This window comes from Poecilia reticulata, linkage group LG2 (genome assembly GCF_000633615.1).
Source record: "Poecilia reticulata strain Guanapo linkage group LG2, Guppy_female_1.0+MT, whole genome shotgun sequence".
Classification (NCBI taxonomy): Eukaryota; Metazoa; Chordata; class Actinopteri; order Cyprinodontiformes; family Poeciliidae; genus Poecilia; species Poecilia reticulata.
The window spans coordinates 27,663,772-27,680,072 of NC_024332.1; the positions used below are offsets into that span (position 1 = coordinate 27,663,772).

General features: G+C 38.2%; 1 protein-coding gene across 5 annotated transcripts in view; it reads right to left on the reverse strand.

The window, feature by feature from the left end:
* myo16 (myosin XVI) overlaps window positions 1-16,301 on the reverse strand; it is a 111,194-nt gene that overhangs the window by 49,563 nt on the left and 45,330 nt on the right. For all 5 annotated transcript variants that reach the window (XR_532800.2, XM_008401520.2, XM_008401529.2 and 2 more), the window contains exons 6-17: window positions 15,135-15,259; window positions 14,864-14,989; window positions 11,297-11,372; window positions 8,363-8,513; window positions 8,068-8,218; window positions 7,336-7,446; window positions 6,673-6,738; window positions 5,710-5,837; window positions 2,442-2,547; window positions 1,556-1,673; window positions 474-621; window positions 251-368 (exon numbers count right to left, since the gene is read on the reverse strand). Coding sequence is in view for 4 of the 5 variants with exons in the window: in XM_008401520.2 (XP_008399742.1) it covers window positions 251-368; window positions 474-621; window positions 1,556-1,673; window positions 2,442-2,547; window positions 5,710-5,837; window positions 6,673-6,738; window positions 7,336-7,446; window positions 8,068-8,218; window positions 8,363-8,513; window positions 11,297-11,372; window positions 14,864-14,989; window positions 15,135-15,259 (1,424 nt within the window). In the remaining variant the exon portion in view is untranslated. The remainder of the gene's footprint in view (window positions 1-250; window positions 369-473; window positions 622-1,555; window positions 1,674-2,441; window positions 2,548-5,709; window positions 5,838-6,672; window positions 6,739-7,335; window positions 7,447-8,067; window positions 8,219-8,362; window positions 8,514-11,296; window positions 11,373-14,863; window positions 14,990-15,134; window positions 15,260-16,301) is intronic.

Genomic DNA, 16,301 nt, shown 5'->3' on the forward strand with positions numbered 1-16,301 from the left:
ATTTTTTTTTTTGTAGAAACTACATTTTGGATTTTTAATAGCAGTAAAAAAATAATTCATAAAAACAGAGGCTTGAAGAACATGCCACATACGTGTGAGGTGAAGGACGGAAATACATTAACTTTATAATGATGTTCTATTTTATGGAGGTACAAGAGTGACATACTTTTTTTTCTTCAGGGTGTGTGAATTTTACACCTTAACCGTACGCCTACAACATCTGACCAAACCGAACATGCAGCTCAGTGACCTGTTTGTTGAAGCCCAGGGCGCGCAGGGCTTGTTTGACTGCAGCCAGATGCTCCCTGCTCTGGGCAGAAGCCAGGGCGACAGGAGGGCTGTCTCCTGGAGTTGCACCACTAAGATACCTGGTGACAGGAAGATGGAAGGAAGAAACAACAACACACGCTTCAATCAGCAAACTCTAAATGCAAAATTCAATAATTCAATATTTCTATTGCACAACAACAAACCTATGAGCCAAGACATTATTGAGATAAAGTGCAGTCTTGTCCTCGGGGGAAAGGCCCTCAGCCATCAGATAGAAGATTCGAAAGTTTTGTTGCTGAGGCGGCAGGTGAACTAGACGGGTCTTCTCCAGCATGTAGGTGTAAATGTGGGCTTAAACAGGACACATGGTATTCAAGTCAGTACAAAAAACTTACATCATTATTGATAAAAAGCTTGAAAATGACTACATTTGTAGTATCTATTTAATGGTAGGTATCATGAAATTAAATTTACGGAGATAAGATGTTGAGAACAAAGCAAAAAAATAATAATAATTACATAGATTAGGCATTAAATCAAATTGCCATGAAGGGATATTCTTTAGCTTTTACTGCCTCCTGGTGGTGGCTCAAAGCTAGTAACCTGTTCCAAGCTGTGAACAGGTATACTCGTAAACCTTTCCACGATAAGTGTGTTGGAATGCCAATTCATTTGATTTAAATCATTTGTGAAACAAAAACAAACCAAGAAAGTAGCCCATTATGTGAAATGAAATCAAAATAATACACATTTAAATTGATAAACATAAATAAATAAAAAATCAATATCAGGCTTTCAAAAGTTTTTTTCTTAGCTTTTCTCATCCTAAGACTGAACACTTTGCCCTGCTTCTCAAGACCTGAGTTCATAGATTTTCAAGTCTTGTAACAGAACTTCTACTAGATCAGGTCTGGCCTTTGACTAGGACTGATCTCTCCTCTAAAAGTGCATTTCTTGTGGCAAACTGCAAATTATAATTTGCAAGTAGGCAATGTGTAAGTTTCCTTTCAATTTACGATTATACACTATTTTCTGATGATGTTTCACAGAAAACTGCAATAAAATAACAACTTAATAATATTAAGAATATTAAATATAAATAATACAACATAATTTAAAGAAAGGCTTATACAAATCTTCAGAAGAACTAACATGAAAGTATATAAACTTAATGAAATTTAACATGACTGCTAAATATCTTATGCATACCCAAATATGACAATAAAGGCATTGGATTTATTCATAATTCAGTTTCATTTACAGCCAGATGTGCTCACTGCATTACCTCTCAGTATTGTCTTTTCTTTTTCACAGAACTGGATCGTTAGCAACTTGATAAAACGGCTTGAGTTGCTATTTCTTGGGGTTTTTGCATGGCCAAAAGCTTCCAGAAAACAGTTTACCTGTATATATAACCAAACAGCTCATGTTAAGCATTGCATTATCTTTCAATGAGAAATAAAGCATAACACATGATGCAGAAAAGAAAACATCTTTGCCAAAGGGAACACAAGGAAAGTCTTCTTTTAAGCCACTAGATGTCAGTGCAAATCTATGATTCGAGTCGCATCATTTCATGTCCCAGAATGAAAGGTTGACCCAGATATTAACAATGACTTAACAATGACTTCATCAGAAAAGAGCACTCACTGATTATAGTATTTTAAATCAGTCTCTGAGCAAAAGCAGAATGTTGCGCTGTGAATCTAAATTTCTACAACTAGAATTTTATTTTATTTTTTTAAATAATGTGATTGGTGTTGACTGTAAGGATTAATGTCTTCACTGTTAAGCAGCTACACCAATGTGAAACACGTAGCACGTTTTGTTATATGTTCAAACCATTTTAGGAAGTGATTAATGCACAATCAAAAAGTGTTCAAAATCTAACAAGCAAATATCTGTATGTGAAACACTGGCTAACGTCACTGTATGCAAGCAAAGTGGGCAGGCGGGGGGCACTCTGGGATTTATGAGTTTGTCAGAGAGATTTACGGAAAAGAAAAAAGCGAAATCTGATTTGAGATCCAAAAGTCATTTCAAGGACACGGCTGTGTCGTTGTTGCATGTTCCTAAATCATGCACGTCTACAGCGGACCCCTCTTTACCCGCTGGATCTTTGAAGTGCAGAATTTGACAAACATCTCGCAGACAGACGCATTCAGACTTACGTGTTTCATTCTGGGCTCTAACCCAAAGCCTTTGGGACCGGAGCGAGCTGTCAAGTGTCTCACGATGTGCTTACATGCCTCGGTTTTCCCAGAACCACTCTCACCACTGAAAAGACAGAAACAGACAATCTTCAGTTGGTCTTTCACACCGTGTTGTGCAAAAGTATTTATAATCTTTGAATTCCTCCACAATGAGTAAGATTAAAACTTTCTTAATTGTGGACACTAATTCTTATGTGAAAGCTCAACACAAAGCAGTGCATGATTGTGTTTTTAAAAAGCCCTGAATGAAATACAATTCAACAAAAACTCTCCAGATGTGTTATTTGATATGAGAGTGAATCGAGCTGTTCAGTGAAAACCTCAGATGTTTGTTAGAAACCATTAGTGGACAAAAAGCATCATGAAGACCCAGGAACATAGCAAATATCTCAAGGATAAAGTTGTGGAGAAGTTAAATGCAGGGTTAAGTTATAAAACAAGATACCAAGTTTTGAATCCCTTATTGAATCACTGCTCAATTTATCACCAAAAAGCGAAAAAGCTCTAAACCTACAAAGACGGGGCTTCCACATAAACTATCAGGATGAACAAGTAGAGCATTTTCAGGGTGACATGCTAAACACTATGTTTTACGAAAAGCACTTGGCACAGCACCCGGTAAACACCATGGGCACCAATGTTTATCTTCAGCTGGGACTTCAACTTGACAGAGTTGATGGTGAGATGGATATTGTTAAACAAGGGGGGGATTCTGGAAGAAAGTCAATTACAGGTTAACGAGAAATTGAAAACATGAAGCTGGTATTACAATCAAACTAACTAGATTAAAGCACGCTCAGGTGCTAGAATGACCCAGGCAAAGTCCAGACTTATATCCAATTGAGAATGTAACATGAAAACTGGTTTTGCAAATTTTGTGCAACGTTTGTGCAAATTTGCAAGTGAAACACTTTTGTACGACACTTTATATCTTGTGGATGCAATCCACAAAATATATTTTACATAATCGATCATCAACAGTGTATCTATAAATTGTGATATCAATGCACATTTTACACTGAATTTGCTGTAACAGCTATGTGGAGGAAAATTGCAATATTAATGTTTTAACATGCTTTGTTCTGGTTATTTTTTTTATTTTTTAACCTTTTCCACCACAACAGACTTCTTATAACACAAGAAAAATCTCAAACAAAGCTTTGCCTGTGTCTCTGAAGAGTAGGTGTGAGATGTTAGTCATCAGGGTGACATCATCTGTCCCCTACATTGAACGTCTCCACCCACCTGACATCTCCCCCACCTCAGGGACCCCCACCCGTTACATGTCCCACCCACTCCTCCTGACATCAGTGACATTTCACTGACTGAGCCCATACTTTTAACACCCTGGATGCCTGTTAATTTTCTGTTGACTGGATATTAAGGCTGACATAAGGCTCCCCTACAGTACATGCTCTGATACTCATTGACACGCAGGGAGGCGAGACATGCATAGTAACACCAAGCAGATGGCTTGAGAAGGTCAGGGGCTCCTCACTAAAGCTTGCTCTCGGGGTTTGAGAGTGTGTATGTGTTATGCTACTTTTCCAAGTCCAAGGGTTCTTCTGCTATCTTTTCATTTACCAGTTTTTATTAGATTTTAAGGGTAGACTGTTAGCAAATCTGCCTCAGGAGGGATCTGGACCATTGATTTGCCTGTAAAAGAAGATGCGTGTGTGCATATGTGTGTGTACTTTGGTATAAATGCACGTCGGACAACAAGGAGATCCACGGCACAACCAAAAGTGAAACCGGAGAAGGAGCGATAAAGTGCAAAGGAAGGAATTGAGGAAATGGAAACGTGTGCACTTGTGAGTGCACAGCACAATGCCACTGTGTGTGTTTGTGTGTGTGTAAGTGAGATGGATAGCCTGTGGCCAGGGCGCATTAACTCTCTGCCAGACTGGTTATGACTCAGTGGGAATGTCACTGGAGAAAAGGAACAGGATTTAATTGCAATCAGGGTGCTGAGTTGGTCCAGTCGAGGACAAAGAGCGCAGCTCTGCAACCCTCCCAGCAAACATCCATCTATGTGCAAACGTGGAACAGGTCTACTGCTTGGTTTGGGCTCAGAGCTATTAATCTTTCTGGAAGGATTTAACAGGTGTGCAGCTGAGGGGAGTGGACAAACCATGTGGGCAACCTGCCAATTATTTACACAATTATTTAGCTATAAAAATGTCACTGCAGCTCTGGTTTCACATAGAACGCCTTGTAAAAGTATTCACACCTCACACCTTATCACATTACAACCACAAATTTTAATTTATTTTATTGGGTTTTAATGTAACAGACCAGCAAGAAGTATAATGTTACTATGTAGTGAAAATGGTTTCTTCACAAATAAAACTCTGAAAAATGGTGGCATACAATTCTGTTCTATCTTTGCTCTGATACACCAAGATGGAATCCAGTGAAGTCAAATGCTATCAGAGCAATACTTTGGAAAATCACATTTGCCGTCAGAAATGTTTGCCCTTTTTAACTTGGTAAACATGTTAAGTTCAGGTAGATTTAAGAGTGTCAGAACAGCAATTCAGGCCTGGACCTTGATTATGCTCTGATCTAAATCATCAATCTCTCCCTCTAACTCTTTATTCAGGGTTGTTGTTCTGCTGACCTCTTTTGGAGCCTGGCAACAAGTCTTCTTGCAGTATCGCCTTGTATCCACCTTCCCATCGACTCCAATCAGTCTCCTTGTCTCTGCTTAAGAAAATTGTTCCCACCATATTTCACCATATATCACCATATTTCACCCCAGCAACTGTGTGTTACTGTGTGTTCACCCAGACATTGTGTTTTAGATGTAGGCATTTTTGCATTTTGTTCTGATTTGACCAGAACACCTTCTTTCTCATGTTTACTGTGTATGCTTGTGGCATCCTTTAAACACTCCTTCTTATGGTTTCCTTTTTCACTTTTTTTTCCCCAAAAAGCCAAACTTTTAGAAGGCATGACAAATAGTTGTCCTTTCGACAGATTCAACCAGATTCACTCTGATTGGTGGATCTCCACAGCTGCAGGTTTGATGCAGTGGCGGTGTTCCATTAAGATGTTTATAGTTTGGAATAATATTCTACAAGCTAATACTGCTTTAACATCTTCATTTCTACATAAGTTCATTGAGCTTCATCATGCTGTTTTTTTGTTACTAATGTTCTTGAGCAAACCTAACAAAATGCCTCAACTTTGGGGGTTCCTGTGTAGAAAGGAATGGCAGGAGTACCTCAGGACGAAACACTGTGGACGTCTCTCCTGCTGCATCATGTGATACGCTCTCTCAGCTGAGGAGAAGATGTGAGGCGGTAGAGAAGAGCAAAGACGGCCAGTGGAGCTCAGGTACAACTGACTCACCTAAGAAATAGACAGAGGCCATAAGATGGACACACAATCAGGCAAGGGATCAATTTTCAATGAGACAGTGAAGCCACACTGGGGATCATTCTGAGTGTTCGACAAAAAGATCCCACTCTAAGTGACCATTTAGCTACAGTTTACAAAAACTTAAATGTCCAAATTTAAATATCTAATCCAGTAAAGTAAAAATAAATCTCATTTTCTGTTTTCTATGACTTGAAGCAATAGATTAATAATCCTAAAAGTAAAAAGTGTACATTTTAGATTTAGTAACGGCATGTTGTCATTCATGTTGTCCCTGTCTGGCAAGACCAGCAGTGGTATGAAAGTGTTATGTTGGTGACACCAGAAACAGGGATGGAGGAGGGTTTTTCACAATGACATAATATTGTGGAAAAGGTAATAAATGAGCAATTTTCAATAGCTTCCCCACTGGATTGTGTTGGTGTTTGTTTTTCTTTTCTGCTTGATAAGCATTTTTGGCCTTGTGACGAGAAACTGTAACCGAGACTGTTTGCGTCTAGGAATAGCTGTTTGTGTGTGTTTTCTCTGGCTAATGCAGAGTCAGCCTTGCGCTGCGGATCGCTAACAGGAAGACTGCATTATTTATCAACTACTAGGTCCATTTCATCCCCTGCTGCTCTGCTTTTTATGCAGGAAACTCTTCCCTTCATAGGATGATTTTACAGCTGTAATGCTTAAAGCTCATCTAATGCAAACCATCCTGCTTGAGAGAGTATTGCCACATATTCCCCTCTACGTTGAAACATCCTAGTAGACAACAAAGGCTTTTTGCTGTAAATACCCACAGGTAATTTAAATGTTTGCTCACCAAAGTGGAATAGATGGGCAGCTCTTTGTTCGGATTGATGAGCAGAAGAATGTGTCCAATGTAAGTCTAAACACGAGCAGGAAGAGACATGCGAATTAACAAACAATTCATCCTCCGTTCGAAAAACTTTAATCAACAGTCATAGTAAAAGGAAGCCTTGCATATGTGTTCAGCAAACTGCATGTTTGGAAATAATGTTGCTAAACATTGTAAGAAGAAAACAGTAAAACTCCAACTGATAAAATGACCTGATGAAGAACTCAGATCTACTGTCTCGTATGTAAGCCCTACAGACATTAAGACCAGAATGAAGGGCGACCTTATTCTGACCCTCCTCTCTAACCAGCTAACCCTTCATCATTCACTTCTATTAGAGCCAAGCTGCCCCCTGTGAAAGTGCTGCTAATGTTAATATTTAGTAACATGCTGATCTGTCCTCCAGACTGGGCTCAAGGTTAATGGGTTGAACAAATATCCCATTGTTTGCAGACTGGAGGCAATATTCACTTATGTTTTTCTTAAAAAGTGAATTTCTTGGAACTGGATTCATTATTTAATTATTACAAATGTAGACCTTTTTTTTATTTTTCACCTCTCTTTTTGTGCTGCAGAAGACAGTGACCACTTTCTGTGCAAAAAGGTACAAGGACGTAACAGGCTTACATAGATTTGGTCGTTACCAAAGCGCTTCTGCATCTCGTAGAGCAGGCTGCTGTCGGTCAGCTCGCTCAGGGAAGCGAGGTCATCATTGGGAGCTGGAGGCATCAGCTTGACCTAAAGAAACACAATGAATTAAATCTGAACTCCGGGTGGTGTTTGGATATCCTCTATTGTTGCCCACACACGTTGCATAATTTCTACAAAACCCCAAACTACGACAACATTATTTGTTACTTCACTTTGAACTTTTAAATGTTGAAATAACAGGGCTTTAAATGCAAGATTTTTTAAGCATCCACATTTAGATGATTGAGTGAACAGTGTTCCATGAGAGATTTGGGATTCAGATTTATAGACTAATCTTGCTTCAAAACACAGGAGAACTTGGTTGCACTTGATGTATTTTAGACTAAAGGGGAATGAATACATAAACCACATTTCATTTTACATATTTGGAAAAAAATTTTAATGTCATAGTTATGCACTACTTTAGATTTTGTCTATCAGATAAAATCACTAGCTTTTACACTGGAGTCTGTTATTGAAGCCTAATAAAATATAAAATTATTCAAAAGATGCAAATCCTTCATTAAAAGGAAAACACACACCAAATTAAGTGCATTACAGCTTCTTGAGTTTTAAAGGTCAATTGTACTGAAATGTAACCCTTTTGCTTTATCAGCCAAAGACACTCTGAGAAGGTTCGTCCTTAAATGGGCTTTGAAGCAAAGTTACCTGCTCCAGCTTGCTTGGTCCAGAGCTAAAGGGACTATCTAGGCCATTATCCTGAGAGGGCTGTCGGCTTAGTGCTCCACCTGCCTCTCTGAACATGGCACACTTCTCCAGCAGACTGTCCCGCTTAGAGATTGAGAGACCAAGCGGATTCCTGATTAACAAAAGAGCAAAAACCATGGCGAGTTAAACGACTGCAGTTTGGGGAAAAAGGATACACAATATTTGAGTTTAAAACGGATAAAACATTATTTACAATGCATTGAATAAATGTGTGCATGTAAAAGAGTAGACTCACAAAGTTTTGAGAGGAGTGTTGAAGTCATGAGAGCCTCCATCATAACGCTGGTCGGTTGGAGGCAGTGGGGCTCCGGGGTCCTTCAGTCTCTGCAACCAGCTCTCCTCTGCGCTCAGCAGCATCACTGCCATCTGTTCGGACACTGCAAGATCTAACGACAGAAAACCCAAATCACTGTTACTTTGAAAATCTGACATCACAAAAAATAAAAATAAAACTCAAGTTAATGCAGGCAATTGTGAATACATGAGAGCAGAATTCATCTATTTTATCTTTCTAAACCACTCAAATATTTATTTCTGTAGTAAAAACAAAAGATAAAAAAAAGTAAGGAGACTCTAGAAGTATTGATAAACAAGGATTTTGATGGCTTAAACAACACTGGCACTACTAAGTATCATTATAACCCCTTTCTTAAAAATGTATTTGATGACATTGCCCTTATCCAGAATTCGAATCTAACAGAGAATCAATCCAGTGGTGCAGAGGATGAGAGCTTTAGGATCTCCCCATCTGTAATGAGGCCTAAGAGGGCCCAAGGGAAAGAMAATGGCTTTTGGCTTTTTATTTCAGTCTGACAGACAGCACCCCTGACACCCATCTCTTGCTATGCCGCTTTTTTTCATTATTTGGCTTCAACAGGAAAACCATGCAGCTTCCATGTTAAACGGTAGAGATTGTCTCAGCCTCTCGGGGTTCGTCTCACATGTTTTCTGTGTCTACATGCAAATATGGGGTATTGATTAAGACCAGAATGAGTCACAGGCCTGGTTAAACCCAGAGAGTCAACGGTAAGCGGCAGCAGAGAGATATTATCCTGCAAAAAGGGAGGAAGAAAACCCGAAGCCCCAGTCTGTCATCCGTTTACACAGTGCCATCCAAAAGTATTCATAAGACTAGAACACTTTAACATTTTGTGAAGTTATATTCATAGACTTCAGAAACATTTTAAGGGATGTACCAATAAAATTGTTCATAATTTTAAAGTGAAAGGAAATTTGTACATTCTGTTGTACACCACACTTATTTTTTATAATAAAAAATAAAATAAAATATGCATCTATTTCTTTACACTGTGTACTACTTTGTGTTGGTCTGTCAAATAGAAATCCAATAAAATACATTGGGTATTGCATTCCCCTTTTTTCTGCCGTTTTATTTTTTTGTTCTATCTTGGTATTTAAGGCATACCATATGGAGGTGGTGGCTGCCTATATGTGCCAGGCCAGCTTCACTCTACAACAAGGATAACTCAAGACGGTAACCTGAAAGCATGCTAGACTTCATTAAATCAAGACTGCATCTGGCAGCAAAGTAAATAGGCCACATTAATGAAATAAGAATGTTAATAAATGTTAATTTCCCTACTGAAGTCAATGAACAAATAAAGTATCAACTGAATCTTAATCAGTTTATACTCCATTTATGGCGGCTAGAAACTTGGGTGTCATGACCCATGACCTTTAAAGATCATGTCTCCATGACTCAATCACTTCGCATCATTAAACGTACATAAAGTCATGCTGTACCCAACTCAATATGCCACCCAGCTCCTGCAGTCTATACCCACTTCCTGCCTTCACTCCTGGACTAACTGGTCTCCCAGTCTGTGTTGTGAACCTTCAGCAGAAAATCCAGAGGTGAGTTTGGTTTTCAATCAGCCTAAAAGTGAGCATGTCACCTCTCTGTTTGCTGAATTTGCTGCCCTTAACCGGCCGCATCAAATTCAGGTCACTGATGTCTACAAAGTTCTTGATGGAAAAGGCTACAATCTATTTGAAAGCTCTCACAATGACTTATGTCATTTACTGGTCACTGTTATCATCAAAGCATTGTTGGCTAGCAGTGCCTAACAATTGAGACTCTTTATGTGTCACTCCACAATAGAATGACTCACCAAGTTATTCTACCAAAACACAAACTGAAGGAAACCTTTTCTACCTTCAAAACATTCTTACAGACCGGTGGGAAACAGACTTTTTAAATGTGTGAAGTTCAATTTGTTTGACAGTGTTTTAGAAATGATATGCTGATGTACTAGGATTGCAAACTGTGTGACAGATGATATCATGATCAACAAGAGGGGCATACATGGAGCAGAGGAAATGGTTATTTCTTAATGTGTGTTACTCCCCTCCTCTACAGCACAACTACCAATCACTGAAGCAATCTACAGCTGGCAGTCATCATCTTCCAGGTGAAAACAAAGTGATTAAAATAACCATTAGCTCATAACCATTACTGAAACCAGAGCAGCATGTCTTAGTCAGTACTAAACATTTGTTAAAACAATAATATTGTGAATTCTTAAACATTAAGCACCAAATTGAACACAGAACGGTATTTTGGCCTGTACATGGTATTTTGTCTTGCCCTTTGCTATAAGCTTTACATTAACTTTTCCACCAGGAGCGGAAGTCTCCCACAGCCGTTGCACCATTAACTCTCATAAATGGGGAAGTAAGACCTTTTAGAAGACATCCATAATTGTATATCAAAAGTAGGCATAATCTTCTGATGGTAGCTGGTTCAGCTTGTAACTTATTATTTATTCATGCATTTCCTAAAGACTGGCGGCTACCAGTCAAAACAGGAACAGATGTCCACCACAGACGTCTAAGAACGCACATTTAGTGGCCTAATTATTATCATTTCCCCTTTTGCTGGTTAGTAGAAAACAGGTAAAAGGTAAAATAATGTTTAAGAATTTACAATGTTGTTTTCATGTTCCTGTAAAGTAATTTGTGCTTTCACCCAAAGGCAATCAGCACACATCTATATTTATGTCTGTGACAAAATTATTTTTTTTCCTATTTTTTTTTTTTGCTTTATTACCTCCCACTTGATTGAACATGTCGTCCCCTCCAGTTGCAGTTGTTTTTATGTTTGCGATCAAATGCTCATTAGTGTGAATGTGTTCAGTAAATATATTACCAGAAGGTTTGTCTTGGTTGCAGTTGAGCAAAGTTGGATTTGCGCCATGCCTTAGGAGCTTGCTAACGATGCTTGTCTGGAAAACAGAGAGGAAAAACAGATCACCATTTCTCCACAATCCAAGGAAAACTCAAGACCAGAACCGTATGGATGGAAATGTAAAATCTCTCTATTTTCTKCAATACTGTTTAGACTGAGTTGTGTTATTTCTACATTAATTTGACACGTTGATATTCAGCCCAGCTTTTTTGGGGGCATTGTATCTATCAAACCTCGAAATAAAATCCAGGACTGTAAAGAATCTAAACATGTAAATAAATGCAGGACATCCATTTGGCAATGGTGATGCAGATGGCACAATGTCAGCTTTATGAGCTACAGCAAATTTCCCCTACAAGAAATTGTAACATTTGTTTAATTGTGATTYAAGGACATGTGTAAATAAAATAATGTATAAACTTGTAAACTTCTCCAAACTGCAGCTCCTCCCACTTACAAGTCACTTCATGGAAAGCTGATATTGTGGGGTCCAAAGGGCGGAAGTGAAAACGCTCAACCATCATCAGASCAACAATGTGTCTAAGACGTATACAGAATTTCCCTAGAGACCACGGATCGCCAATATAAAGTATTTGCACATCATAATGAGAATATCAATCAAAATTGAAGCAGAAATTGCAATGTATACCTGAACKGAGCCTGAACTGAAGGTTTCTTCAAATTAAATTCTGGTACAAGCATTCATCAATCCCTGTGATGAACAACAAGCAGACTGGTTTCACCAAAGATCACTTTTAAGTCCCCGGTTATTTTAACCTCTGTTAAATTGTTAGAACTATAAGCTACTCTCAGCTAAACTCCTTCCTCCTAACCCAAAAAACGGCTTTGAAATCTTTGTCTTATTATTTCAAGTTGAAGTCTGTGCCATTACTACTTGGGTAGCAAGACACTGGGTATGTAACACAAACATATTTTGGCCCATATTTGCTGTTACATATGTAATATCATTACTCTTTACCAGCTTTTAACTGCATTCTTCACTGCCTTTACTCGTTTCTTTTACATGTTTTACATACTCTCAAACTTTGATATAGAGAATATAACTAAGCCTAAAATAGACCAGCTAAAACGATGATGAATAATGGGGGATAAAAGCCAGGTTAACAATGCCAAATTAACAAAAAAGACATTTCCACCTCCGTATGGGAAGGTGAAGTGATTATTTGTATTGCAGCAGCACAGGAATAAGACATGAGAGCAGAGGAGAGTGCGTCAGCATTTTCTCCAGACTAACTGTGACCTATGCCGACAGTTGTAAAGTTATGAGGCTAAAGCACAGCCTCTGCCCGTGAAGCTTATCAGCAAGGCTCAGACTCTATAAATAATGGCCACATGTCAGTAGCACTAAAAGATGTGAATGCTTCAGCAAGTCAGGTTTCAAAGAGGAACAGGAAAAGATTACAAGTGCTTATCTTTTAGGCAGATCCAGAGAGATTGCAGTTTTAGTAATACCCATGAACTCTTCTAAAGTTATGTTTTCGTGTTTAATTTCAAAAGTTGAAGTTCAAGTTAAAGAGTGAAAACTATTCAAGACCCACTTTTACTTAATTTCCAATGCTTCAATTATAAAACTGAAGAAACTAATCCAATCTGAGCAGGTTGGTAATTTAATTCCCTTTTATTTTTGACTGAAAATCCAACATAAATGGGAACGATTTGTCTCTCTGAAGACCAGAACTTTAAAATCCTTGATTCAAACATACTGGAGYTGGGAGGCAGGATCTTACTTATCACAMATCCAAAGGAGGAAAGCTTAATTAGCTGGATAATAGGGTCATACATCTTCTTAAAGGTTCATTCTGCTGCACATGGCACAGTGTAGAAGAGGTCTCAGAGTTTAATGTACCAGGTGGTGTATAGTTGTGTTATGTGCCACTGAAAGACTAGCTATAAGCAGAAGGTGACAAAAGGCAAATGTTAAGAAGGCCCAGAGAGTACTTTGCATGCAGGAGGGAGTGCAGTGTTACMRGWAAAGRGMAGAGAACTGAGGTGATTTAGCACTGCAAGAAAAACCCAATCAATTCTACAATCCTCCACTCTGCCTCTGGTAAGTCTGAAGCACTTACACATTTCAGTCCTACAAACACACACTCACATGCATCGTAATTCTGCATTCAGGAGGAGAAGGACAAAGAAAAACATAATGGCTAAACTCACGTTTCTTTAACATGACTGTAGAGTGGATTATTGCATGCAGATCTACYAATTTATTATCATCTGGGAATTTAGAAATAAGAAAAACTAATGGTGTAAATTCAGAATAAAATAGGAGAAATAGAAAAGAAGGTCTGGAGATGCATGTGAATGAAACAGAGAAAGGCTGTGTGCAAAGTCAGAGGATAAAACTGAAACACACAACAGTTAGAAAAAAAGTGGTTTCTGGACTAACAAACCAAATATCTGGAGAACGAATCCAAACACCAGAATAATAAATTCTTCTTGTCAGTGACCAAGCACATAASCCAAAGGGTAATCAGTCATCTCATCAAGATCCAAACATGATTGCATCCCTCTCTTCACAGCTGGAACCCTTCCAAACCAAATYTTTATCCCATTCTGTTCCAAATGCTTTTCTAAAAAAAACATTTCCTCTCATTTGTAAATCTGATCATCTAAATGATTGTAATCAGTTAAGACATTCTTAGGTTCAGACATGGGCTACTAAACCAAGGTTTTGAAACTTTTTCTTTCAAAGCCACTCTTCTGTCTGTTCACTCTATTCCAGTAGTTTAATGTTTTTTTTGTTTGTTTTGTTTTTTTTATTATAAAATCCTAGATAAAGCACCAGTCATGGAAAGTTTCTCTGGCTAAAASGAGCCAAAAACAATCCACTTTTTTGAGCTTCATATCATAATGTATAATGTTATTCGCTCATAAATACAGACCTGGAGCTTTGCTTTGACTTTTTTATGCATGTTTGAGGAATCCTTGAATCTCTTGTGGCAACCATTAGGAGGTGCCTAAGCACTGGGTAAGCATTTACCCMAAACTCTCCCCCACGTCTTCTCCACTCAGCTCCACYAGACTAGTGGCAGCAGCAATTAGCAAAAKACCTGGTGGAACTGCAAGTCTACTGAGCCAATGAGGAGTTTGTGGAAAAGATAGTCCTCGGTGAGACCAGAGAATGGTTGCGATGGGAGATTCAAGTATTCCTCAAACATGCAAGAAAAAAATCAAAACAACGCTGCAGACATGATTTCGATGGGGGATCAATATTATAACATGGTGCAAATCTCAAAAAAGTAATTTTTACATTATCCTTCTAAATTAAGTAAGATCATGGTTTTACTAATTTCTTCTCATTTTCCGACGATAATTGTGTTCTCGTCAATTCCGACTCTCCGATGCCCACAGGCAGGTTCAGTGAAGGAAGAATCAATCAGTAAGTTTCTCATTTTTACTTTACTTTTTAATTAAGTGAAGCGATCTTATTGGATCAAYGCAGCCAGTTCAGTTTAAATTAGGTTTCCAGTTGATTAATGTCAAAAACATTGAACAGCAAGTTACCTGCCCATATTTTGCAGCCAAATGGAGTGGGGTCCAAAAGTTGTTGTCAGCTGGATGGGGGTCTGCTCCGCTCTCCAATAACACTGACACCACCTCTCTGTAGCCACTGGCAGATGCAATGTGGAGCTTTAGAAAAAGGGGATGTAAACAGAAAGCATATTAGAACTAAACAAAAAACAAGTTGATAAAAAGAGAGTTGAAGAAATCAAATGGGAACAGAAAYTAAAAAAAAGAAGTCACTAACAAAAATCCTTAGGAATTGTTAAATTACCAAAGTTACTCCTTCATCATTAGGCAGGTTAAGGGCTCCCCCGGTGGTTACGAGATGTTTAACATCAGACAGCATGGTGGTTGGTCTCTGTGTCTTCATGGTGTGCATGGAGGCGACGTTTACACCTACAGCAACAATAACATTACAAAATGATTTTATGACTTGTCGGTTTGCATATTAAATCAAAAATAAAATTGGAGCACAGAAATAGAGAGCGTTTGTACTGAGACACTGAAAGCACACAGCTACAGTGTCTTATAAAACCTTTAAAACCCCTTGAATTTTTTCACATTTAATCATGTTTCAACCGTAAACATCAATGTACTTTTGGTAGAATTAGTTAATCAATGTCTTAATCTTTATAATTGTATAATAACCCAAGAGTTTAAAGCTACAATCTTTAACTGGAAGGAATAAATAGATAATTCAGCTTGTGAAAGCATTACATTCAACCAAAAGACATGTTRTGATTGTTTAAAATAATAAACTGCAGCAGCTGTCAGATTTAACTAATCTCAGAAAGGTTTGATGACAGACTGCAGAGTGAAAATATCTGTAGATCACCAAAAATCATCCAAGTTTCCTTCTTCCTGAATTTTAGGGAGATTACACTTTCCGTAAATCAAGGCAGGAATGTCATGAAATACTGCACCAGAATGTGCTAACTAGTAGCTATGAATGTGTGGGCTTGTATTTAATAAATAAAATATCAACAGTGATAACATTGCATGGCTAATTGAAAAGGCTGACTCCCACGCAATCCGCTAGGACAAATTATGCCTTTTGGGCAAATTTTAATGAAGAGCCCTCATCTGAACGATCACAATACCTACAATTCCAGTCAGAGGTTTACATAAAATCATCACTGGCGTGAATATTATATTAATCCAAGCGTTTTAATAATTCATCTGAATCGCTTTTACAGAGAGGAATGGTTATGCGGCACTACACTAAAGTTGATTTTTAAAGCAAAAATTGGTAGGAACATTTTTTATCTAATTTGCCTAATGAARCCAGCAGAACCTAAACGTGGATTAGGTAAGGCCTATGACGTCACTTCCTGTTATTGCTGTTGTAATTTGTGAAGCTGTTTGGTGTTTAGCTCTCTTGATTTGATCTGATGTCTCTTTACTGTGAACTTTCTGAGTTATTCTACCACCCTAAATC